Source organism: Apis laboriosa, unplaced genomic scaffold (assembly GCF_014066325.1).
Source record: "Apis laboriosa isolate Shangri-la unplaced genomic scaffold, ASM1406632v1 scaffold18_cov149, whole genome shotgun sequence".
Lineage (NCBI taxonomy): Eukaryota > Metazoa > Arthropoda > Insecta > Hymenoptera > Apidae > Apis > Apis laboriosa.
This window is the reverse complement of record NW_025222233.1, coordinates 3,736,738-3,764,242: the sequence shown is the minus strand read 5'-3', so window position 1 is coordinate 3,764,242 and position 27,505 is coordinate 3,736,738. Positions and strand designations below refer to the sequence as shown.

General features: G+C 45.8%; 1 protein-coding gene across 1 annotated transcript in view; it reads left to right on the top strand.

Moving 5' to 3' along the window:
- LOC122712052 (regulating synaptic membrane exocytosis protein 2) overlaps nucleotides 1–27,505 on the top strand; it is a 59,785-nt gene continuing 32,280 nt past the window's right edge. Inside the window, exons 1-6 of the mRNA XM_043931368.1 lie at nucleotides 1–119; nucleotides 5,019–5,223; nucleotides 15,944–16,216; nucleotides 16,799–17,023; nucleotides 17,665–17,899; nucleotides 26,855–27,068. Of these exons, the coding sequence (XP_043787303.1) occupies nucleotides 10–119; nucleotides 5,019–5,223; nucleotides 15,944–16,216; nucleotides 16,799–17,023; nucleotides 17,665–17,899; nucleotides 26,855–27,068 (1,262 nt within the window). The 5' untranslated portion in view covers nucleotides 1–9. The remainder of the gene's footprint in view (nucleotides 120–5,018; nucleotides 5,224–15,943; nucleotides 16,217–16,798; nucleotides 17,024–17,664; nucleotides 17,900–26,854; nucleotides 27,069–27,505) is intronic.

The following is a 27,505-nucleotide window of genomic DNA, read 5'->3' as shown; positions in this document are numbered from 1 at the left end:
ACGTCCGTGATGGCGGCTGTACCTGATATGTCGCACCTCACCCCCGAGGAGAGGAGCACCATCGAGGAGGTTATAATAAGGCAGAAGCAGGAGGAGGAGAAGGAAAATGAGATTATGAGGTAGGTCGGTTTTTTCATCCAGATTTTTTTTTTTCTCCGATAATGATGCTGGGATTAGTGCTGATATCCTATTATCTTCGTGTGCTCGTATTTATTTATTTCTTCCTTTTTTTTTATTAAGCTCGCTTTTTTCTTCCTTTTATTAATTTCTTTCTTTTTTTTTCTATTATCATTATAATTATGTGGAAAAAGTTTCTAAAGACACATAATCTTTGCATTTATTTTGTATCCAATGAGATGAGATGATAAAGAGACGATGCATCAATTTATCTTTGGTCTATCAAAGAGTAACCAAGAGTAAGAGAATGGTGATATGCGAAATACATTTTTTTTTTTTTTTTTATTAGAAATATCTTTTTTTTTTCCAACTCGCTTCGAAAATGAAAAACGTAAAATGATTTCTAAAGAACGTTCGCTTTTATCAATTTTATGCTTTTATCAATTTTTTATATAGTTTGCCATAGTTTAATTCTTTTTTTATTTGCGCACGCATATATCATCACGCCTTCCTCGTGAAAAATCAGATGCTTTTGCATTGTTTCTCTAAACAATAAACAATAAAACGAGCAAATTGAGGGGCGAAGTACCACATCGACAAGTAGTATAAAGTCTGAATGGTTAGGCAGGCTAGGCAGAGCTACAAAAATGTGACCATGGACGGTCACGCGTCGTTGATCAGAATTACTGAACGAGCGAAACGATGTCCGATCGATCCAATACGTGTATTTCTTGACCAAAGTCCCCTCCGACGTGGCTTTCCGCCTATTTTCTCCACTTTACCTGCTCGTTAGTCCTTGACCGTTTTATATCCATCGCATCTTCCCTTATTCCCTATTTAGATTATTCGTTCCGTTACCTCGGATAATTATCCCGTCGATTCTCATCTATCGTTTCAATACTCGTAATCTCAATTATTATTAAATAAAACAATTTATTTCGTTCCGATTCAAATCAAATTACTCGAATGCAATGAAGTTTTCAACTCGAAAATAAAAAGTTTCCTTTTTAATTTCGCGCTTCGTATAAACGCGCTCGAAACGCGTTTTAAATCTCTACAAACTACCCCGCCTTAAACTTTTCCAACCAACGTCGAAAGGAATCAACGAAAACTGACCCTTTTAACAGGCAACCTACTCCCCTCTACACCTATTTGCAAGAGGCAGCCGGTGATGGATGCGCCAGCAGCCTCATTCGCATGTAATTACGGTGCCAGAGTCGCAGCTAGGCGACGCCGAGGAAAATGGACGGTGTTCTTCGAGGAAGGCGTTTTATTGATAGGTTGTCGCTGATGGAAAACGGGAACGTGAGAAAGCAGTCGAGCGGGGAATGGAGACAGACGTAGAGTAGAGAAAGAGAGAGAGAAGGAGAGGGAGGAAGAGTGAGAAAGGGTGAGCCGGTGGAAGACAGAGGGAAGGAGACAAAGAACACGGGGGATAAAAGAGGAGTGAATCGGGAAAGAGATAGGGAGAGAGAAAGAGAGAAAAGAGGGGATGGGCACCGAGAGAAAGGGAGAAGAAGAAGCGAGAGAGTAATGAGGAAAGCGTGCTTCGCCATACCGATGCGAGATCATGTAATGTGGACGACAAGTACGTGTAGGGACGCATGTAAAATGCAAGGCAGCGAGCCTTGACGTGGCTCGGTAACGAGCTGCTGTAGTTGCACAGGGTATGCATAGGGTATGCAGCCCGTGGATGGAGTGTGAAAGGGGTTGGATTGCCACGGTAAATTCTTGGATCCTGAAATATAGAAGGCTGGACCCACGCGCGAAAGGATGGCGCGTTTTAACGCGGTAGCCCCGAGATTATCGCTACGTGGGTTACGTTTCTTCGCCTCCCTTTCACCCCACCCTCCCAGTATCCCAGGCTTCTTTGACATCGGGATGATAATTTTAGTCCTCGGTACGGATCTCGTCGCCGCATCCGAAGGTAACACGGGCAAAAATAGACGCGTAACCTTTCTTCAGCCCCTTTTAGGCACGCTGCCTCGTGCGTGCCCACCGATATAATTTTCTGACGTAATCGACGCCGGATCGTTTTCAACGAACTCCAATTCCTCGACCACCACCTTTCACATTAACATGTCGACACTGTAACAATTGTCGATATTTTTTTCTTTCTTTTTTTTTTCTTTTCCCCCTCCCTCTTCCATCCGTGAATATTGTAAAACTCGCGTACAATAGACGAGGCGTAAAGTTTGAGGCGTGGAAAAAAAAAAAAAGAAAGGAAAAAAAAAAAAGAAAAAATACGAAGCGGCGAGTCTAACGGACGGAAGTTTCGACGTGTCGAGCAAAGATCGGGGAGAGGGTGGGATTCTTTGTTCGAGGCGAGGCACGTAGCCGGGGACATCGTGTGAAAAGTCGCGTAGCGCGGATTTTGTGGGACGGAAAAGTCGCGCGTAAATCACGGTTGGTGTTCGTTAAGTAACCTACATTTCTGCGCCCGTTCCTCTCTCCCTTTGATCTGCTTCTCTTTCGTTGCGGAAGAATTTTTTTTTCTTTTCTTTTCTTTTTTTTTTTTTTTCTCCAGATAAATCGTGTCTCGAGAAAACGCGGTTGCAACGCGACGACGAGCCGTTTCAACTCGACCGATCGTCGTCGCGTGTTCGTGAGTCGCGCGCGATTATTGGTAAAGCAATTAGAGTAACGTGGGCGGGCGCACGTACACTGTGTGTCTCTATATCTATACGTGTATATATATATATATATATATATATATATATGCTTTGTGACATGCAGCCACAACCTTTGACTCGATCGGCAAACTCAAGATTTAGGTTACCGCTCGTAGCCCGTAGCTCGCTACCGTTTCCATGCAAATTTCCGCTACGAAACTCCATCGACTGCCGTCTACGTATTTAATATAGGCGTGTTATATAGGATCTTCCCTCTCTGTGCAAGGAGCTAATGGTAGAAAATGGATAACGATCAAAAGGAATTCGACGGAAATTCGTTCGCATGGGGATCCAAGTTCGAAACCGTTGGTGCCAACAACCCTCGCGATTCCCAACTTTCCTTCGTCCGCGTACACGCGATCCGGAGACTTTGTGGCGATGGTAGAGCTCGTAGGCTCGTGCCAAGTGTTCCCGTCTCTTTCATTTTCCTCCATCTCGTCCATCTTTCGCCCCAACCTACTTGGCTTGCAGATATATCTCTTGCCTGCTCGTCATCTTCATCCCTTGTGATTAGAGTGGTTAACATTGTTTACGAGTACCGCTCTTCTCAAAGAAAATTCTCTCGTGATCGGGTCGCGCGTCGTTCGTTAAAATTAGTTATTTGGAAAGGAGCGATACGAGAGATGGAAAATTACTACGTACAGATTGAGCAGTATCAGAATTTCTCGACGACGAAAACGTACTAAGCTGGGTGTAGATAGAATAAATCGATGACATCGGTCACATTCCATTCCAATTCAATCACCTCGCCGATAAATCGACTCCCCTGGTATTAAATCTGACCATTCCCTCCTAACTGCAAGTACTCACAATATTCCCAATAATTTCCCCCATTAATCGAACGAATTATCATTTTGCTCCTTCCTTTCGTTCGCGAATAATTCCATCACTTCTTGAAATCGAATACCTTGACAAAATCCCTTTCCTCGAACATAAGTTTAAGAAATTGTTGTGGCGAATGAGATAGACACAGAACACGCTGGAAAGCGTGGACTTTTCATCGATCAGATTATATCTCTGCATCGTCCATCGGATTGATAGCAATAAAATTTCTTTGCCACCTGTTATCTCCTCCGGTTCTATCGACAGGAAACGTTTATACGATGCATAAATAGAAAGACTATAGTCGACATCTAGTTTCTAAAGTGTATGACACAATAAGACGAGGGTGCATTCGCACGAGGATTGAACGTTACTTATCGAACTCGATCTTCTAGTCTCTTTGTTTGCTCGAGCAGCTGACGATTCTCGATATCTACAATAATACGTAAGCTCTTTCTCCGCTCGATGTCGGAGAATCGTTAGCAGAGTCTTGGAGAACGAGGATGAAAATCGATGGTTGTTTCGGTCCCTTGAATCTCTTGAAAATCATCGGTGAAAGCGGAAACGAGCGAGGGTTAAAAAAAACGTCGCGCTGCGAATTAGTTACGCGGCTGGAATTAAGTAGCTGCTGGCTAGTAAACGAAATCACGGCGAGGATAGAGGGGAGGGGAGGGGAGGGAGGGGAGGAGGGAGGAGAGGGCAGATAAAAGTGGAGCGACGCCGTTGCTGCAATTTGCAGAAAAATCTCGGCTCGACGAAGGACGATTGTCGGTTGAATTTTAATGGCGGGCCAAGGCGCGGAGAGGGAAAGAGACGGATCTCTGTATCTTAGCTTTGTTCGAACCCTCCGAAAATTGAGGATCCGCAATTATCGAGGAGTCTAATGGCGGCTCGACTCTTCTGAAACCAACCTCCCACGCTCGAAGAAGCTGGCTTTTTCTCCTCTGTTTTCCTCCTTTTCCACTTCCTATCCCATTCTCGAAGCTACGTAAGAAAGGGTTGTTAGAATGCAACTGAGCACGTACGTATACAAACGCGTTTACATATTTATATACGAAGGCTGGATACGAACACGTCTTCCCTGCGATCCCGAATCTCTTCTTCTTTTCCGACGAATTCCTACTCGAATGCAACGTGCGTCTAGTTTAGTCTGTAATTTGCATACGACGTCGACTGTTTCTAAATTTGATCTCCCTCTTGTTTCATCCATTCCCGTGTTTCGTATGAAACAAAGAAACTCGATGAAATAATGCTTTTAAATCGATCGTACCGTCGGAATACGATTTCATCGTACAACATCTCTCCAACGTTCTCAATATCGATCTCTTCTCCTTCTAAAGTAAATCCTTCGTTTTCATTTCATTTCCGTTCAAAGATGGATTAATTATTCTTCCTTATCGTTTGCAGACGGAAGCAGGATGAGGTGAAGATCCTCGAGGAAAGGATACGTGCCTGCTCGGAGAAACACAAGAAGGCGGGAGTGGAGTTGCACGCCACGTGTCACATATGCCTGAAAACCAAGTTCGCCGACGGCGTCGGTCACATCTGCAACTACTGCAGCATCCGGTGCTGCGCACGCTGCGGCGGAAAGGTCACTCTACGGTCGACCAAGGTAGGGGAGAGATCGGGAAAGAAACGGCAAGATATATTATCCGGAGGAATCGAGCCCTCTCCTCGGTCTAATTCCCCACTGTTTTTTTTCTTTTACGCTCGCGTTTCACGCCCCGACACTCAAGGGTGGAGTTTCAGACTGACTAATTGCCTCCAACTTTCCACTATTCGATCCGCTGTCGTTGAACTTTACACCTGGCCTGAATATCGGTTATCTCGCATCATATCGGCTGTCCTTTAAAGTTTCCAACGCGATATTTGCGCATCGATATCGCGCAATCGACGAAGAATACTCGTGTCTTCTCGTATTCTCCCGAAATTATCCCCGGTTTTTGAAAGCTTTAAACGCGTTACCTGTTCTTTTTTTCTTTTTAATTGGACGTTAAAAAGAGTTTCGAAGCGCAAGATGGCAGGATAATCCGTTATTTTTCTTTTAATTACGGGGAAGCTACTTAGTGAACATCTACGCTTTGAGGGATCACAAGTTTTATTTGTCGCCACGCGCCGGTCAGGTCTAGCGCGACCAAAAAAAAAAAAAAGATTCATTACCTAAATGAAGGGATCAAAGGAAAATCCTCTGTGACGGTGCATTCGGTGCGCGAGCACCGGAAACGCCTTGCCTCCCGTGACATTTCAAGGCTCGCGTTCTTTTCACGCCCCTCACGAAAATCCAAATAAATTCTCCTAAAATCCAATAAATTAGATGCGAAAAATATTTGAATCATCCTCTTAATTGCAAAACTATCGTCCAATTTTTTCCATCGGTCGAACGAATTTCCCCGTATCCGCGCGGTATCGTTTGAACGATAACGCGAGAGGATTTGTTTAAACTTCTAGGAAATAATCGGCGCGAGAGTAGGAGAGGAGAGACGTCATCGCAGGTCGATAAACGAGATTGTCGATCGTGCACGCGAAGGTCCTCCCACGCGAATCGATGGCGTGAAAACCGGTCCGAAAACCAGAGTCACTGGCTCGACTCTCCCCACTGATAACTCTGATCAATGGGATCTTGAGTGCACCAGAAACGGAAACCAGGCTACGATTCTCTTTGAACTATTATCTCGCCATACATTTCTCAGTGGAACTCTAGCATTCTTCGTTGCACCAATATCTCTAAATAAAATAGAGATCCGGTTAATTCGAAAAAGATTTACAACATTTTTTCCATTTCCAATCTGAAAATTTACTAAACTAGCCAAAAGATGGAGACGAAATTTTTTGTTTAATAGAGAATAATAATAATAAAGAGGGAGGGAGGGAGGAAAGGGGAGGCGTAAGAGGAAAAAGCGAAGAAACGTTGAAAAATTAGATCGATGTCGAAGGCAATAGAGGTGGAAGAGGCGTTTAATGGCGTAGGAAGGTCTCGTTCTCGCGTTATCGAAGATTCCAGCGATTTCACGCAGTTCCATCTTCTCGATGTTCGCGGAAAATTGGATCCGCGCCACCGTGATTTATCGCGTCTTGAAGGCGGCCCATTTATTCTCTAAGCGGAGGGGGAGAAAGATTTCGAAACACGTCTTTGTCGCGACTCCACATACACACACACACATACATACACACATCTCTCCTTCCTCCTTCCCCATCCCCTCATCTCCCCCTCGGTATGGCCGGCGTTAAAAGTGCAGGCCAGGAAATGTCAACTTCCTGGAAACAATTAAGAGCGGTCGGGTATCGGGAAAGACGATAACGGCCGCGTATCGCTTGAAATACGTGGAAATAATTGACCTATAGCGGCACTCTGCCCTCCCCCCCTCTGTCCAACTCTCACCAACCCTCGCTGGCCCCCTTTCCCCGTGCTATACCAATTAACCCTTATCGCGGACGCGCGCGTGTGTAGCGTATGTGGGCGTAAAGCCATCGTTAAATAGCGAATAGCGTTTCCCGCCTGTTTTGCGCCTCTATTTCCCCGGTCTGATCGCTCGATTTCCATAGGGTTTTCATCGTCAACGGGAGAAAGGGAGAGGAAGGGAGGAAGGGATGATCTTTTTTTCTCGCATTCCTCGAGAAGATTTTATTTCTCTTATTCTCTCTCTCTCTTTATATATATATATATATTCTTCGATATCCTCTCGTTCGTTGAAGCGATATCGATGATAATTGGATAAATGGAACGATGGATACGATGGAAAGCTTGTTGTTGGATTGTTGTTGTTATAATTAATTGTATCGGAAGTTATTTTCGAAATGTTGGAATAAGATTATAAGATAAGATTATTCGATGGTAATTGAACTGATCGTCGAAACTTTGCCTCGATTTTATATATATATATAATTAATCTCATGAATTTTCCATGATCGCAAGTTTATTTTTAAAGCAAAACGTTGGAAAATAAGAGAGAAATTTTCTGGAAGAATCTGTATAAAAAAGAGACAGAGAGAGAGAGAGAAAGAATCCGAGAATGGATCGCGTAATTCGATTAACGGTGACAGTAGTTTAGTCAACGATTCTTCGGGCATGCCACGATTCCATTTATTCGATTCCGTTACGCGAGGCGAGGGGAGGCGAGAGGAGTAATTTAACTTCGTTTTTGAAAGTGGCGCATCCGGGGAGCGGAGAAAATAAGAGCGGCCGTTACGTACATACACACGTACGTATCCACAGCGAATATATATATAATAACGCGCGCGCGTTTCATCCCGGCCGGGGGTTGGTATAATAATAGAGGCAGACGCGAGGAACTTCGGTTTACAACTTCCTGCAAGTTTATTGGCTTTCGTCGTACTTTGCCGCGGCTTAAGAAACGGAAGATTGGCTATGCAGTCGGTTAAAGCGAGCCTCGCGAGGAACAACAATTTACGATACTTTCGAAAATATTTAATCTTCGATTCAACGCCTTTCCCTTTGAAATACTTCCAGTTGGAAGTATCTTACGCCAGCCAGACCTTCCTTACGTCTCGCTCGCGAAACAGGAGATTCATCGATCGTTCTTCAACTTCCTCTCGCGATAACCAAACCCCAATGTTTCGAGGAGGAGAATTCCCCGGTTTAATACACCCGAAAAATATAGGACAGGCCGAAAAGAAGAGAGACGGCACGTGCGTGTCATCGGTTTCACCCGGTGAACGAGTAACTCCTACACACACACATATATACACTCACACATATATAGAGCCAACCAGGGCCACACGCAAGTACGATGATAAACGTCACGGCGCGCGTTACGACATCATCGATCCGCTGGAACGAAACGCTCGTACGTTTCTTTGGGGAGCGCTGATTGTGGAGTGAAAGAGAAAGAGAAAGAGAGAGAAAGAGAAAGAGAAAGAGAAAGAGAAAGAAAGAGAGAGAGAGGGGCGAGGCACGATACGCGAGATTCGTTCAATTACACGAGCTTTCTAACCAAGAACGAAGTGGTTCTTCGATTCATCCGATTTCAAAATTTGAACGAATCCTGAATTTTTCTTTTAGTTTCTTCTTTTTTTCTTGTAACCTTTTCCTTTTTTCCTCCTTTACATTACGCACGATCAAATCTTTCCTTCTTCTCTCCTTCTCCTTCTCCTTTTTCTCTTCCTCCCCTTTCTCTTCTTTCTTTCGATTTCCCTTCGGCCACCGCGGTTCCGTCTCTCTGCGTGGGAGAGAGCCTATGAATGGGGCGCGTCCCTGCGTGACGTCACGTTCAGGGTAGGGGGCTGGGGTCAGGAATGAAGCGCGGGGTGGACGAAGGTGTGGGTGGCGGAGGATGGATGTCGGGCGGCGTGCAGGGGGCGAAACGTGACGCAACATATTGATCTAAGTTTCGTAGGGAGGATTACAGTCCATGATGGGGAGGACACCGACGGAGGGGTGTCGCGGATAGGGAACGGAATACAAGGTGGCTGGTAAATTTACGTTGTTCTTTGTTTCATAACGATCGCGCGCGAGCGTGACGTGTGTGTGTGTGTGTGCGTGCGTGCGTGTATATTTGGTGTGGCGGTAGCCGTTGATCGAGGGGAAGGAGTGGCTTTGAAGCTGCCGCACGCGTGGGTGGAAGGGTGGAAGGCGAGGAAAGGAAGGGGCGAACCGTATTGCTCACCGGGGCCGTTGCATTTCTGTTAATGAAATTAACGCGGATTGAGCGTTCTTCGGGAAGGCTGTCATTAATCGAAACGATACAAAGTTTAGGATTATACGATACTATGATTCACGGAGAAGTGAATAAAACTGTACAACGAGTGAACACTGAAACAGATTTCGAGAAATCTTTGGAGAAAAGATTGGTAATAATAATAATGGAAATCGTTTTATTTCGCTTTCTCTAGAATCCCAATTATTATCCGTTTCTATTCGCGCAACGAGGCGCAACGTCACACAACGTCGATCGCATAGCTGGCGTGGATCTATCGAATTACCGCGATTTTCGATTAATGATCAGATCGTTTCGGAATTATCGAAGGTCCAGGCGGAGCGATGAATAGCTGCAAAGGTCTGTGGGACGCTCGAGGGCGGTTCCAAAGTTCTGTGTCGATCCATTGTGCGCCCGTGTTCGACCGAGTGCACGCGTGTATCCCTGGTATTTATGTCAGAGGAGGCTGGGATTGACGGTAATTCTAATCGAACGGTGTTCGAGGAAGTATCCTTCGTTCCAACACAGCATTCCAGCTCGTATCTTCGCCATCGTTCCTCTCACGATCGATCCTCACCTACGCGACTTCTTCCTCCCTTCGAAAATCGTTCCTCGTGTCGTTTCAATTGTCTCGTGACTCGATCGTCTTGTAAATTCAACGATTTTAACCCCCTCCGTTCATATTCACGATTCCTCTAATTATTTAGTCAAATCAATCTTGGAAAATTCGAAATTGGAATTGTCTTGAAATTTTCTTCGAACATATAATTCGAACGATTTTAGTGTATTTTGGGATATGGTTGAGGGAGATTGAATGATTAAACGCGTGCTCGCGTGATTCTCGTAACGAGGTCCGCATCCCGTAAAATAAACCGCTGGTAATTGAAAGTTTGGCAAGTTTCGGGTACCTGGTCGAGGCATCTGTCGTCCCCCTTGGGGGAGAGGGAGGTTTCTTCCTTTTCTGGCCGAATCGGGCAATCGGGCAAGTCTTCACGTGACGCGTGTATGTAGGACAGTTGAAAAGTTCGGACAGCAAAGTTTCGATGCTCGTGACGCTAATGCACGGCGGTGGTATACGTCGTTCCACGAAAAATCGAGAAGCGGAAAGGTCGAAGTTGTTCAGAGAGACCGTAACTTCGAAACGAGGGGGAACGAGGCTCGATCACGAAGACTTTGCATAGTAATTAGGTGTTTTACGTAGGTGTGTGCAACGCCCACAAACTTTTTTCCGTACGTAATCAGACGCATCGACGATTGCCTCGTTAGTCGTTTGAAAAATCGCCCCACCTCTCCTCCCTCCTTTGATCCAAGTTCATTCAGGGTTTGCATAAATCTCATAATTAAGTCGGGGAGGGAAACACAGTTACCCTCGATTATTCCTTCGTTTCGTTGGAGACGAAGGGGACGAATTACCATAATCCGTGGAAATTATGTGGAAGGCGCGAGGCCAGAGGTCTCTCGTTTGCCAGGCCATTCTTTGCTATTATGCTTAAGCATGATTTCAGGCTGGAAAGGCTTGAAAGGATCGTCGTCGATGCGACGCGTCTGTGAGGAGACATGGCCGCTAGTTGGCTTGAAGGGTCGTCTGAGCACCGATGCCACTCGCCAACTAGACTTTATTATCTGAAAACTGAAACTCTTGTCCACTATCTTGCCCCTCTTCAAACCTTTCCTTCCTCTTTTGCCTCTCTTTCCGCCTCTCTTCGAAATATTCTCACTCTTCCGGCATTCAATGCCCCTCCCTCCCCGCTTTAGACGAGGCCTCTCTCTCTTTCCGCGTTGCAAAAGATCCTCTTACGCTCGACGATTCGCGTACATCTCGTTAGGAATGAAAGAGCTCGACAGCTCCTTGGCGCCGCGATCGTCGTTTGCCTCGCCAGTTTACCGAGGGTTTCGATCGACACCATCAAAACTCCCCTATTCCACTACAATCACAAGCCATTCTTTCATTCCTTTCTTCCGTCGATTTATCGACTACTGTATATCCGAACCAAGTTCCCCGACCGAACGATCGAACGATAGCTAGATATAAAAATTTCAGCGAAATGGTTTCGAAACGGAAATGGAGAAAGCCGTTGCCGATACGGGCAACGATCGAGTCCGGAGTCGAGGTTTCGATCGTTTCGAAATACCGAATATAATTCTTTAATCGTTGCATTTATTTATCGGCGTGGCGAGTTATCGGATTGGCTCGAACGAGCGTATCGATCGCCCGGTTGTCGTACTCGAGGCAACGAGACGTCAACGTCCAACGTCGACGTCTTTCCGCGTCGTCGTCATTGTCTGGTCTCGACTCCGGCGGCGTCACACAGCGCGGTTGACACACGCTGGATCGCGCGCACACAGGGGCCCCTGTGATAAAGTAATCCGAATTAATTGGCCCCTAATTAATTAATGCAAATCACGGGCAACTCGCCTCGAGCCGGGAAACTAATGATCATTTACGTTACGGGCGGCCACGCAACGCCGTGTTCTCGTTCCTTTTGGTCCACGACCACCACCGCTATCACCCTCGGCAGGCGTAACGGCGGAAGGAGGGGTGAAACGACTCGAGGGCCACCTCGTTCCTCCACATCGACTCCTCCACCTCCACCTCCATCACCACCACCACCACCACCACCACCACCAGCGACAACACTTTTTCTCTTTTTAGGCTGCGGAAAATAGCGCACACGTACGTACGTACGTACGTACGGAATGTTCGGGCGAAAAGGATAGGACCGCTAGCACAGGGATGAGCGAGAGGGTGGTGGAAAGGGGTTGAGCTCTTGACATATTGCTACCTAGGCAACTCGACGAAGTGCTCTTCACCCACCCCTCCCCACCCCTCCTCTCTCTCTCTCTCTCTCTCTCTCTCGCCACCGCCTATCTTTCTCGCTTCGTTTCTCGCCCAGCTCGGCTCCCTTCGCCACCCCCCAGCCACCCTCCTTCTCTTTCGCTTCCTTTTTTTTCTTTTTTTTTTTTTCGCCCGTGCAACCCTTTCTCTTCCCTTTCTTGTTCGATGCACTCTCTGTTCCACGGCCGGGCCGCCAGTCTGCAGCGAGGTACGGTCGGGGTTGCAAGCGTCCTCGGGAAAAAAATAATCCGCGCGTTTTTTCGCGGATGCACGCAATCCCCTCGACCAACTCGACTCGACTCGTGCACGATTGATCGAGAATCATGCCGAGACGGGAGCCCGTATCCCCGAATTTTCGCGTATCACGCAAACGATTCGTTGTTCCTTCGCCGATCTCCATCAGCCGCGCGTTCTCGCGTTCTCTGAACACGTCGACGTAACGTCATGCACCTCTTACGTCTGTAAAGATATATTTTTTATCATTGACGATGAATCTTCCCGATTCTCGAAGGACCGTTCCGTTCTCCGTGTGCAAGTGAAGAAAGATATTTTTAGATATCCTGCTTTCCCCTCTCCCCCTCCCTCTCTTCCCTCCTCCCACCCCTCCCAGCCATCCTCCAATCCGCCCGTTGCGTTAACGCGTGAAATCGCGTCGCAACGATGAAATAATTACGTCGCGCCAACTTTGAAGAAGCGCACAAAGGGAAATTCTCTACCTTTCATCGGGAAAAAAAGTGTGTTCTTCATTTATTAAACGGCGGCGGGCAAGAAGGTAAAAATAAATTCCACGTTTACGGGCTCGCATTTAAAAACTGGGACACTTGGGAGGGACGAAATATCTGTCTGTCGTCTAAAGAGATCGCTATTTGTGATATATATATATATATATATATACACATATACTCGTTCACATCTCACTTCGTAAAATCTCGAGATTACGATCCTACTACTCTTTTTTTCCTTAATCGATGTACATGCTCTTGAGAACTCTGTTTCTGGATCTCGTTCTATCGCCTACGCGGTAGGAAGAATTTTCGTACGTCAACCTTTTGCACGTATACATACGCACGCGCATGCACGCACACACACACACATACACACACGTAGAGTCGGATAAAGGGTATATTAAAGTATTATTTATGTAACAGGCTCCCAACCTGTTAAAGCAATCATTACTGGTTTTTACGTAATGCGACGCCGGCTGTTTTGTAATTACCGTTATATACGCGAGAAACTCTCGATTCGTCCTCGCGAAAATCGTTTCCTCCCCCATTTCTATACGAATCTCGTCTATTTATACGATAACGCGGGCCGAATACGCGCGTTCCACCTTCTCGTTACGCAAACGAGATCCGATAATAACAGGGAACAGGTTGATGTAAGTCGGGCGATTCGTTGGATAGAAAATAGATGATCAGAAGATGATGGTTGTTTCAACGATACGATTACGTGATACGAGTTAGTGCCTCGTTTCGAATAATCGAGCTTTTCATCGGGAGAGCGATTGAGATTTTTAGAAATTAATTCCTCTCCTCGACACGACTCTCTGATATCCTATAGAAATTGAAGAAGGAGAAAAAAAAAAAGGAAAAGGAAAAAAAAGAGAAGGGGGAAAAGAAAATATAATTCAATGGTTTTTTTTCTCTCCTTCTTCTCACGAATAATTCTTAAAACTCTTCTCGCTAAGCTCCTGTCTCTCTCTCTCTCTCTCTCTCTCTCTCTCTCTCTCTTTCTCATTCTCGGTCGCTCGATTGCCTCTCGACGAGTAAATCAGGCGGAACGTTTCCCGGCTAAGGTGCAATCGCAGCTGATTCGCGTCGTGCCTAATAGGGGCAAACACGTTTTCATTTCCACCAGCCGTCCTCGGTTCGCGGATTAGCGGAATACGGAACGGGATTGGATATTCATCGAATAACGATAATGGACAACGATAATTGTGCAAATGGTCCGCGTGGCCGATCGTGTATCGATTCATGATGATATTCGCGCGCCAACTACAACCGTGCCACTCCACCATTTTCTTCCCTTTGAAATTTACGAAATGGGTGAATAATCGGGGAGGGGAAAATTGTTCTTCCTCTCACTTTAACCGACCTCATTTTCCACTTGTCCATAAAGGAGAGATTTTTAATCCCATAACTGATCACATCGCGCATCTACGTATCTGTGCAACGAAAGTCAAAAATATATATATATATATATAATTATAATAATATCGATAATATAATATTTAAAAAATAATGCATACATCATAGAATGCATCTTCAACGAAGAACCATGAAGTTCGATCAATGTATAATTATACATAAACGTGACAGTGCAACGATGAATTAATAATCAATCTCGCTCGAAAGAAGAATTATAAGAATAGAGGATAAATATCGGATCGGACGAAAGTGGAGGAAGAATTCGAGCAAACGAAAAACTCGGACGCGTATTTTAATCCCGCCAAGTTTACGACATTACCTGGCGGCCATAATTCAAGGGGAGCAGTCCCGTGTCCTTGCTGCACGGTTGTTCGCGCCATTATAGTTGGTACAATAACACGCGTGAATGGGCAAGTGGAAAGTGTTATCGATGGGAACCGGCATGGGCATTGTTTTATGGTTTGCTTCTAAATGGTCCATCCATCACGCTTTATCTTGATGGAGTATTCCGCCCCGCCTATTCATCCTTCAAAACGCTCCCAGTTACCGCCACGGTCGCGGCTAGCCCCGCTAATTATTAGCCCCTTTCTCGTTCATTGTGCCGACGCGGTGAATGGTCGTACACGAAGAATGCGCTTTTCGTCCACTCGAGACGCTCGATTTCCCTTCTCCACTCGTCGAACTCCTCGACGCGTACTTTCCTGCGTCTCTCCAAGCCTCGACGCTCCAATTACTCGGCTGGAAAGTAGCGGAAAGCGCGGCTGTATCGCGCTTCCATCGATCGCGTTCCCATCCTCGTCGTCCCGGATTATCGACGTCGTCGAGACGAGACGTTTCGATAATCGTTGCAAGGCGAGGCGCAACCACTTCCTTCGGCCATCGAAGGATATTTTTCGTCTCTCGTTCCGCGATCGGATCTCAGCTCGATTTAATTTAACGTTAAACTCTGGGAAGCTGGGAAGGATTTGCATAAGATTTGCTGCTCGCCCGAGGCGAGACGAAGTCCGAAGGAGAGACCTCGTTAAAGGGGATTTCACAATAATTTCTCCTCTCTCTCTCTCTCTCTCTCTCTCTCTCTCTCTCTCTCTCTCTCGGATCGCGAAAACTGGAGCCGAATATCGTACGGATCGTATATCACGGACGCGACGAGGGTACGCGGCTTCGCTTGTCCCCTCCGGCTGTCGTGTATTTTTAACGCCGTTCTCCTCCTCGTCGCGAGCTCGACAAATACTGCGAGCTCGAAAAGGTGTCGCTTCAAAGCTCGAAGACAGTGCAAATCTTTTCCGTCCACTGTCCATTCGCCTCGAGTTTTTTAAGAACTCGAATTGAATCGAAACTCGCGTCATCCGCTTACACGTTTCAATTAGCATCGACTTCCTATAGATAATTTCCTATTAATATCCTCGCTACAAGCGGTGACCTGGATCGATCAGGACTCTTTCCCTCTCCACACCCTTCTCGCTTTCTCTCTCTCTCTCTCTCTCTCTCTCTCTCTCTCTCTCTCGCTCGCTCGCTCGAATTACCTCTCTTTTTTTCGCGCTGCTACGGATTATTTTAATTACCCTCTCGATCGAACGGAAAGAAAGTTTGAGAAAATTTGTGAGATTCCAACGACTCGGTTACTCGTTAAATGATTAGTCGAAAGTGAAGGGAAATGGAACACGTACGTAACGAATCCATTCCATTTGATTTCAGGTAATATGGGTGTGCATCCTTTGCCGCAAGAAGCAAGAGTTGCTGTCGAAGACCGGGCAATGGATAACGAAGACGGGCCTGGCTGCCGGGGACAACGCGATGGTGCGACGAATGCAGGACATGCAGGTGGGTGGTCCTCCGGGACTCGTGGACCAAACTCAGGATAAAAGACCGAAACTCGAGAGAGCGCACAGCGCGGCCGAAAAGGAGAATTTGCCATTGTTACTAAGCAGCGGAAGTTTGCTCAGAAGGCAGTACTCTCAGCAAGAGCAAGTACGATTTACTTCCATTCACTTACTTGTTTGACCACGGGGATTAAAATTGCTCTCCACGGTCGTTAAATAGCGCTCGTGCACGCACTGTTGCTCTGGATATACAACAACAACAACAACAACAACAACAATATTTTAAAAAATATATATGTGTATATATATATATATGCAACAACAATTACAACAACAATCGCTAAAAACACATAGCTAAGCAAATTCGGTCGAAGCAAGGCAATGCAATTGATTTTATATATACATCTCACCATCTCTCACTGCGCTCATTCTCACCAATCATTGCTGTTGCGTCCCTCGACGATTTTTATCGATAATTTTATCTCACGATTTTTTAGATAGAATCCGTTTATATACGTGATCGTCCAGAGACGCAGCGGCGTAACCGCATATTGACCAACCACATGCTGATATGAACGAAACAAGAACGCAACAATGTAACGCACTGTTGTTTGCATCCACCCAACCACTGCAACCCGACACGCGGCGAATATTATCGAAAAAAACCGGGGCGAAAAATGGCGGGGCGGGAATTTCGAAAAAAATGGCAGCTTTCTGGTGGCGATTACAGGGCCCAGGGCGTCGACTGCCGACGAGCGATAGCGGAGTGGACATGTCCGTTTCGCCTCACTCGAGAAGCCTTCCGACGCCCCACGTAGCTCCATCCCATCAGGCCCAACAACCGCCCAGGCATCCGGACGCTTACGCGGAGGATGACCCGAATCTGTACAGAGGGGAGATCGACGGTCTCATGAAACAGCAGAATTACCAGCAGAGGCAACGGCCGATCTACCCGGTGAGTGGGACCTACCTGGCTCTCTCTCGATTGGTTCAGCCCCAAATGGGAACGAGCGTGGTGACGTTAACACTCGGCTCGAGAGAGGGAGAGAGAGAGAGAGAGAGAAAGAGAGCGACTTGGAAAATTAAACATTCAACAAGTTATGCGGCCATGTATATCCCACGGAGCGTGTAGGAGCGGATGCTAACGATATTCTTACGTAGGCGGTGCTCGAGAGGATGCTCTCGACTAGCTAACACACGGGCTGGATCCAGTGGAGCCAAGTCGTCGAACAAGAAGCGGATAAAAGTTTCCAATGTCTGCTTTATCCTGGCCTTTACTACTACTACTTTTCTCGCGCCACGTTTCTACGCGCATCGATCGAGAAAACGCTGAAAAACGTGTTCGATAAAAATCGTGTTCTCTTTCACTTTCACGCCTGTTCTATCCTCATTTCCATCTCATTTCACGTTTCAACCTTGCTTCTGCGCTGTTCTCTACGAATCTTGTCTCGGTCTCTGAGAAGATATCTTTGATATCTTCTATTCTGGATCTTTCTTCTTCTTCTTCTTCTTCTTCTTCTTCTTCTTTTTCTGCCTCTTCGTCTTCTTCTTCTTCTTCTTCGTTTCTGAGCTTTTTTTTCCCTCCCCGATTTATAGGATCAGAACACGGATCTCGCGATGACATATCAGCCTATGGTAGAAGCGGGCCCACCACGAAGCGCGATACATCCCCCTCAGCAGCATTCGGTGCATCAGACGCAAAGCGCGCACCCCCCGCAACCGGTGGTCGGGCAGGGTGGTGGTCTTCAGCCTCAGAGAAGCTTCAGCAGCAGCGAGGAGGAGCGAAGCACACCCGAGTGTGCAAGCGACGAGCCTGACGAATCCGAGAAGGGTGAGTCTATGCTCGATACTTGCCAATTCTTTCTTCTTTACCACCAACGGACAAGAACGAGTTCGAGAGCGAGACCGCGGATTTCGATCTCGCATCTCTTCGGATCTCTGAACTCGCGGAACCGAGTAGATATGTGTCTAGTTAACGATTTCTCTTTCGATATAGACATGATGTTTTTATTCGAGTAAATATTTGTGAACGATTTCAGAGTTGGAGTTTCATTTTTATTTTCATTTTGACAAAGATTATTTGATTCGCGATTCGCGATTTAGGGGAATGCTTTGGACAATGAATGAGCACGACGGCGCGCGGAGGAGGTGACATTTTCTTAATCAATTTTCGATTGAAAAAAAATCAAACATCGTCTTTTTTTTCTTTCTCTCTCTCTATATATATGTATATATATATAAGTTAACAGTTGGATTAAAGTGGAAATGAGAACTTTAACCAATAAACGTTGTTTCATAGTACGATAAAAGTTCGAATATCTAGTAGCACTTTGCTCGAACACTGTCAAAGTTAATCGAGGACCGATATTGGCCGGTCATTCTTTCGAGACGTCACATCCCCGCCGTGCCAGTCGTATAATTCAGCAGCGACGCGGTTAAACGTCAAATCCACCATCGAATTACCGTCAGAGGCTGGTGTAGAGGATCGGCTACGACGGAGAGAGACATTAGAGAGGGGTGAGCTGATCGGGAGGGTCAGCTTCGCCCTTGAAACTCGGTGCACGGAGGAGAGCGCAGGCTTTCCGTGTCACTGGATAATTGGTTTACGGAGAATGTGTGCACCTGTATCGCGATATTTACAGGCGAGCCGTTGAAGGAAAGTGTAATCGACCGATACGATGCTCTAAAAGATCTACGTGCGTACGTGTTTACAAAGCGATTAAACGCTCCGTATCCGGCGAAGAGAGCTCGCCAAAATCGATTTCACGATTTTCCCAATTTTCCTCCGGATAGGGGAAAAAAGAAAGAAAATCTCTCGAAAATCGGTGAAAAACGAGGGGAAGAGGAACGCGGAACGCGTAGAGATCGGTCCGTTTTCGAAATGAGAAATGGGAGAGGGGGAGGAAAAAAAAATATCAGAGCGAACGAAATATTTGAAATGGAAAAGTAGGTCTACTCGGTGGCAGGTGAATCGGCACGAAGTGGAGTGGCAGATGAAAAGCGATACCGCATTATCGCGTGGTGGGCGCGCGAGGGGAGGGAGCGTAACCGGGTTCCTCCTTGGCTAATGAGTAAATTTAGGTTACCGATGCCAGCAGCTCCAGTGCACGCGCGTTCTACCGTGTGTTCACCGAGAGAACGCTCAAACGTCGCTTTTACGCGACTCATTCGAGAGCTGGTTTCCTGGAAGAGCGGACGTGCCGTCAGTCGAGAGAAAGGGAATACGCGTGCATGGGTTCCACGGTTGATTAGGGATCGGTGAACTGTGAACCGATTGATCGAGGCGAGCATCATCGCGAGAGAGAAAAGCATCATCTCGCCAACGCTGGAAACACGCATCGTCTTTCTTCGTATTCTTCTCTTCCATTGTTTCTCTTCCCTTTCATTGTTTCACTGCATCGATTTTATTTTTCGCGATGCAAGTGAATTTTTCGATTCGTTCTTTTTCTTTTTTCCTCTTCGAAACGACGAGAATTCGAAGAGAGATCGATACGTCGCAGGATTTCGATCGGAAATTTCCGTTTTTTTTGGAGAAATTTTCTCGGAGATCTCTCATGGAAATGCTCTCAAGGGTTAAGTTCGTTTTTTCCCAACCGTATCGAGCGAAGGGAATCCTTGAATCCGGTGAATTTTCTTCCAATTTTTCCAATCCTTTTTACCCCGAGTATCGAGTATCGAGTTGACCAGAGATACGCGCGGATTCCCGATCGGCATCCCAGCTATCCTCCTAGCCGTTAAATCCTCGATCGGATCTCCACGATCGTGTATATCGTATATCCTGCGGGAATTCTCGAATTCTGCCTTCTCGGTCTCGTCGTTGCATCGATTCTTGCCTACCTTGCCTACCATCCCGCCTAGGTTTCTCCTCTCTTCCTCTTTGTTATACCTTTTTTTTTTTTTTCTTTCCTACCCTCGCCTCTCCTCTTCGTATTACCCTACATAATTCCACTCCACTTACACAGCTTTTACGCTTTATTTTCCTTTTATCTTTACGTACTTTATGATCCTTCCCCCTCTTACTTCTCCCTTCTTATTTTGTAATTTGTTTTTCCTTATCTCTCTACACATTCTTCACAATTCTTTTAATTTTAATTTGATCTTTCCTCCCTCCCCTACAATTTACCCGACTCGCCCCTCCCCGACTCGTTTCTCCCTGCCCCTTTTTTCTCCCGCGTCTCTCCTCCACCTTCCCTACCATTACGCCACCCTCCACCACTCTCCCCTCTCGCCCATTCGCTACGCCCACACGGCCCGCGTGACGTCACGCGGCCAACACGTGGGCGAATTCAAACATCTATCCCTTTTGCTATTTCTGGAGTCTCTAGTCTTCGCAGCAAGGAGGAGCGGAAAGTATCGATGGTCGAAATCTCATCCTCCTCCCCTTTCCCCTTTGGGTTGAGCGCCATTCACTCGTCCATTTTCGTTCCTTTCGGGAGGGAGGGAGGGAAGGGGAGAGGGGCATCTTTTTTTCCACATTTTGCACGCTTCACAGGCCGCGCGAACGCTCGTACGTCGCGCGCGCACCCTACTCGAACTCGCCTCGATCCTCCACGATGGCCAGCCACGGTGTTTACGCTTCTGGTCGCCCCCTACTTCGAGAATCGATTTTCCACTTCGGGGTGGAAAATTTGAGCGGAGCAGAGGATTCCAACGGCGAATATGGAACCGCAGTTTCTTCTTCTGGGATCGAGGAGATTCGCGAGTTTGTTTTACCATTCTTTTAAAAACTGGAGATTTATCTCTTAAATCTTGACGATGATCAAAGATGAAAATGGAGTTGCGGATAGGTGCGTACGTATGACGAAATCTTGTCGGTTCTTATTCTTCCCTTCTTTCGTTTCGACTTGCGTCCGAGCTTGTTGTCCGAGTTTGTTGTCCGAGTTTGTTGTCCGAGTTTGTTAACCTTTATAAATAACCTTCTAGCTTTTGGCAAACGGGTTGCATCGATATTTAACTCGTGCCGGGGAAAAAATTGCGCCAACTGATTTAGCGAAGATTTAACTTCGATGTTAAACTTGTCCCGGTGGACTCGTGACATTTCTTGCCGTGACACAAGTCGGCGGAGATCGGATGAAATTATGATGAAGAGGACGGGATTTCAAGGATCATTCGGTGGCCGGCTTCTAAATCTTGCAAACGAGGAGTTTTATTAGAGTCGTTAATCCAAAGCGAAGTAACCGCCCATCAAAGGGATTGTAAGGGAAAAATGTTTATCAAATATTCGCGGATCGATCGAGCGTTGATAATTGATTTTGCATTGAATAATTATTACTTGAAAATGTTTCGGAATTTTTTAACTCCGTCCCCTTCTCTGCCCCTTTAATTCTTAAACAAGTCTATTTGCGGCCGACTATAGATAACTTCGAGTTACCAGTATTGCTTTTCCGATACAATACGATTCGAACACGACTCTTTGTGCATCGACCTTTGGGGCCCCAAGAATTGCTCGTATGTCGGGACGCAAACGATCCCCCCCTCCTCCCTTCTGCCAACTTCATCGAAATTTAATCCAAGAAGACATTGCAATTTGACGGTCGAGGACTCGATTCGAGGCCGCCATTATCTTTCTCGGGAGATGGCTATCGGAATTGAAATTACTTTGTTTACCGAAAGAGGCAAAGCGTGTCTCTCTCTCTCTTCTCGTACGACATCTCGTCCTAATTACGAAATATTTTACGAAAATTTTCCATGTGGATCTTTAATCCTGTTCATATGCATATATATGCATATGCGATTCGAGACAGTTTTTAGAACCGAGATCATCGATTAACATCGATCAGAATAATTTCTCCGTGGCCGCACTCCCGCTTTCAACGAAACCAGATTAAAGGCTTAGAAAACGCTTATTGAGGGGGCGATTGAAGAGAATCCAGTTTCCACGTTCAAACTGGTTGTTAGGATTGCAGGATTGTTGATTGTACGGAACGGCGGTGAAATTCTGAGATCGTGTGTACGGGAACGACAGCGGTGCAGCTATGCGCTTGGTGCATACGCGCTGATGCGGACGGCCGGGTCCACTGCTATGCGGAGATCGCGCTTATTAAAGACGCCATCGCTGCGTATTCGTGTTTGAAATTCCGCTAGATTTTCCGTTGGAATCGCGAGGATCCAACGAAAACAATTTGGTTCGTTTTCGATTGTCTTTTATTTTTTTAACGACGGAGCGGAGCTTATGTCGAATTTCACGATGATCAACGCGTAACGAGTACGTAAATGAATAAAAAAGAGAGCATCGATCTGTTCGATTGCACGATCCGATAAGGCGAGCCTTGTTATCGCGATTGTCGAGAAGAGAGCTCGAAAGTGAATCGGTTCGAAACGAAAGCTCGAACACGCGCGTGTAAAGAGATGGAAATTGGGCGAAAGTTGGCGCGTGTTGCGCGTGCGATGGGCTCGCACGCGATAGAAAAGAGAGAGAAAAAAAAAAGGAAAAGTGACCTGCGTCGGTCGGGCGGCGTTGTTGCTCCCATTCGTAGATGCACACAATACAAATTAGTGACTAGTGAAAATTAGTTTGTAGAAAGTTACGAGAGGTAAGTCCGTTTACGCGCGCGCGCTCGCATCTCGCAAGTTTCCCTTTAACGAAGGATTTGCAGAGGGACGAAGAGAGCTGCTGCACGTCCATCGGATCCCCCAGGCGGACGAGGAGAAGGGAGAGGCGAAGGATAAATTGTCACGGCCACGCTTTGGCCTCTCATCGAGCCTGCTCCGCCTTTGATTACCCCTCTACTCTCCTTTGACAGTTTCCACCACCCGACCCGACCACCGTCCCCAGACCACCCGTTTCCCCGTTCACGCTAAAATTCTATTAAACAGATTTTAATTCGTTTTCAGGAGCGACCTGCGTTCCCGGAGAGAACCCCTCCCCCCCAGTAGGTTGAAACCTCTACTCTCCTCGTCCTCGTCCCACGCGTCCCCCTCCCACTCCCCCTTCCACGCGCCCATCGTCACGGAGAGCCGTCCATCGATGTTTCTCACGTAGGTTTCGTGGAACGAGACCTATAAGAGATCGCGATGACGATGTGGCGACGTTACGTCGCGAACGATTGCCAAATGAGAGGGCGTTCGTGGCCGCAATCATCCTCGAGGTCTCCGCCGCGATCTTTCCAGTTTTCTGTGTCGAGGGATTGGCCGCCGCCGCCACCACCACCATTCCTCTCCTTCGTTGGTCCCGTTCGTCGTTCCGTGTATTTATCGCTTTCAAGTTTAACCGTATTTTTCAATCGTGGTGGGCGTGAACCGTGAACCAGATACGCGAATATTACGAGGTTGGGGGTAAGGGGGGTTGAAGTCGGCGTCGCATAACTTTTTTAAATTAAGACTTAAGACGTCATCGTAGCTCCGTAACTAGGGAGACCGTTTGTATCTATTTACATTCCCTTCGCGCGCTTACTAATTTTATTTATCGCTCGCTTAACGGGAAATATCGCGTCGATGGACACGCGATCATCCCGCCTACGTTTAAACGATCCTTCGACACCCGGCCTGGTTTCAACGGTGGTCTCTTTGCGCGCACAACTCTTCGTAGCACGATCATCGTTGATCGTGCAAACGATAGATTCCCGCGGAATACCGATTATCTTTCAACCCTGAACGACGACAATGGGTGAAATGTGGGGCAGAGTTTCGTTCCTCGAACGAACGTCGAATTAATCGAGGTTGCCAGCCATTCGATAATGAGTATATCAATCAGTGGATGAGCGATCCACGAAGATGGATTCGAATCGGGGATGGAAGATTCGATATTTTACGATTACGTTATATCGTAAAATCCACAAGATCCTTTCCTCCGTTCCCCATGTAAATCCAGAAACGTGGAGAATGTATACGTAATATAGAAAATACGTCGTATGATTATATAAGAAGAGACGGCGAGCCGCGTCTCGAGTGGCGATCTTATGGCCAATTTGCCAGTTTTATGATGCGTGATACTTCACCTTATTTACAGCGAGCTTGCACGACGAACGAGACCCCTTCCTTCCTTCCTTCCTTCCTTCCTAGGCTAGATCCTCCTTTCAGAAACGATCCAGATCGAATTCTCGAGGCCGGGCCGTATCATAACGAAAACGACGACTTACTTCTTGCGTGTAGCGAGAGAACACCAGACTCTGCCTGCAATGTATTACGATTACCATTAGTTTTATATATATATATATATATACATATATATGCGTGTATATATATATACATATATACAGTGTTCGATTGTTAACATAGAGTGCAGTTCTCATAGCAATGACTAATATCTTTATTTATTTTCTTTTTCCTCTCTGTTCTTCTTGCATCGAATTGATTATATTTATTATTATTATTGTTATTGTTATCATTATTATTAATATTATTATTATTATCATTATTATTATTATTATTATTATTGTTATAGCATATAGATACCCAAACTATTGTTCAGAGATTTAACTAACTAAGAACCATCATCCCTTTTGCGAAACCACCAATACAGTAGTTGATAATAGATTTTTCGAGAAATTATTTATTAAGTTAAACCACTTATCTCTTTATATTCGATATGCATCTAAACACACACGAATTCTCCGGGGGAGGGAGAAAATGAAAATGTTTCTGAGTTTATTTTCGTCGAGTTCCATGCTCGAGTCCGAAAGAGATATATATAATATATATTATCGCGACCGCTCTTATTCGTGTTCTCTGTCTTTTTTTTTTTTTGTTAAGTTTAGCGATAAGCGAAGCACCGTTACGCATCTAAAGGGACATGTGTGACTTAAAGAGAGATCGCCTTTTAGGGGATAAACCGCCGTCCATGGTGGTCACTTCCAGGAGCTCGAGGGAGAAGCCCGGGGACAGAATGAATCGTCAGTTCCTCGCGGTACCTACTAATTTTCTCAAAATGCAAATAAGGCAGTTCGTTTTCCGCTATATAAATATATATATATGAAACCAAAAGTATACATATATATATCTACCTATAAATATACATATATATATATTTTATGTATAATATATATATTATATGTATATCTTTGCGTATGCGTGTGCATGTGTGTGTACGTCATCTGCCGACCGATTGCGATCGTATCAACCGATCTTCCTTCGAAAATTATTCTATTCGCGTTTATTTCCCTCCAAAAACCCATCCCCCTCCTCTCCTTCGTTTCTTTCAATGGGTTCAATTCGCCATTTGGTTTTTTTCACCAGCCTAACGACGCGCGAAAACGAGCGAATTATTGGCCAAGGGACACGTGTGCGATCTCATATGGCGCCACGTTTCTTCCAAACGTTCCTATCCTATCCTCCCCCTATTCTTGGAAAAGAAAATTGCCCGAAAATTGCCGATCGAAGAGCGATCGCGGCCACGGGAAAACGTTCCTCTTTTTTTTTTTTTTCTTTTACCTTTTTCTACCTTGATTCGCGAAAGAAAAAAAAAACAAAAAAAGAATCCACGAGCGAAATTTTTCAATTCTTTCGAAAATCGAAAATCGGGCGAAAGAGAATTCAAAAGTGATCTCGAATGTATCCGGCGAGAAAGTGCGATCGGTCGGCAGAGCTGTAACAGATTTTATTTGTTCTACTTTGGACGGCTACGAATCGTGCACAGGTATACAAGTATCTATCGTTTACACCTCACTCACGCCACGTACACGTAATCGCCCACCAAAGATATTAAAACCCCGACGTTCTCTCACGATATTCTGTTGCTTCGATGTTCGTCTCGAAGATCCGATATGTTGATTATACGCACAAGTGACGCTGCAAACATATTTTTTTTTTTTTATCGCGTACACGTACCCCTTTGTATACCTACGAAACACTTTTCCACCCCCACGAGAATTCTCGCACGCCTCTCGCGTCTCTCTGTTTCTCGAATACGAACGAACGATTCGACGTTGCTGCAACGCGAATTCGAATCGAGGAGACACGAATTTCTCTTTCTCTCTCTCTCTCGTTCGAAGAAAACGAGATCCATCGCGCCGATCTATCTCTCTCGACTCGCCCTCTCGAAGCGTGCGGAATTCTCTCTTCTTTCGATTCTTCTTTCCGTTCTTCTCACCGCGCGAAAATAAAAACCTCGTTTCGAAGGTAGCTCGAAGCGACGAAGGGGAATCTCTGTGGCCGGCGAGATTCGAGAAATAGAAAGAAAAAAGAAAAAAAATGGCATCGCTATTGTGCACGCGCACACACGTACACACACATACAACACACACCACCCTTGCACACACGAAGCGTGTACAGCGGCCGGGTCCAGGATTCGTCGATTCGTGTCCGCCCGAGCACCGTTCCTCACCACACTTTTCCGCCAAATTTTCCGGGCAAAGCCTGCACCCGATCTCTTGGCTATGGGTTATGAGACAGGTCCGTATAACCGAAACGCGGTTATATCGTACACACCGAGAGAGAACGCGCACGGCTTCACGGAATAGGAAGGGAAGGATAGAGGGAAACGGTTGGACACATGGAGCGATTGATAGGAAAGCGATATGTGACACAGAATGTTGTGATGACATAGAATTTCTCACATCTCTGAATTCTCTTTGAGTCTGGCAAAATTGAGGATCGAGGGAAAAAAAGAAAAAAAGAAAAAAAGAAAAAATAGAACGAGTAATAGTTCGTCACAGGGGGAGTGGTGAAGGGTTTGAAAATTTTTCTCAAGAGAAAGAAAGGGATTTGTGATTAATTAGATGCGATTAGGGGATAGAGTCGAAAGATATGACGGTTAAAAAAAAAAGAAAAAAAAAAAATTGGAGATAGAAAAGCTCGATAGAAGAGAATGAGAGCAGAGGAAACGAAACGTTTTTTGGATCTACTGTAGGGAAGGGGTACTACCACCATACGGGAGGTCCGATATCAATGTCCGGCGGTGGACGTAGGCACAACGGACCCCACAACGGGCACTACAACATGGCCGCGATGACCATCGAATATAACGGTCATCATCCACCGCGAGAGCCGCGAAAAGAGGAGAACACTCTCGTGAGACGGAGCTTCCGAAGGAGTGGCGACGAGTGGCGCGCCGACAGTAGGAGGTGCGTGTGAAAAAAATTGGCGATCCGTGCGTTCGTTTCTCCAATAACAACAACAAATTTTCTTTCTAAATCGAATATTCTTTCTTTTTTTTTTTTTTTTTTATTTTTTCTCTCTCAATTTTTCGTTCCTTTATCGCTCATTTATCTCGTCCTTTCGTTCGCGTCGGTCGTCCCGGGATTGCCGGGATTCTGGCATATACCTGGACGTAAAATTTCCAAGAATTCAAGAATTTTTCAATTTCCACGATTCTTCCTCCACGTGATCGTGATATATTTTTCTTTTTTCTTTTCTATCTTCAATTAACAATCGATAACATAATTGTGTTGTTGTGTCAACGGACGAGTCTCTGATAAACTCGGGATCAAAGATCGTCACGTAACGTAGGAGCTCTACTCGCGACGAGTTCGAGTTACGTGTGATAGAAGTAGATGATTAG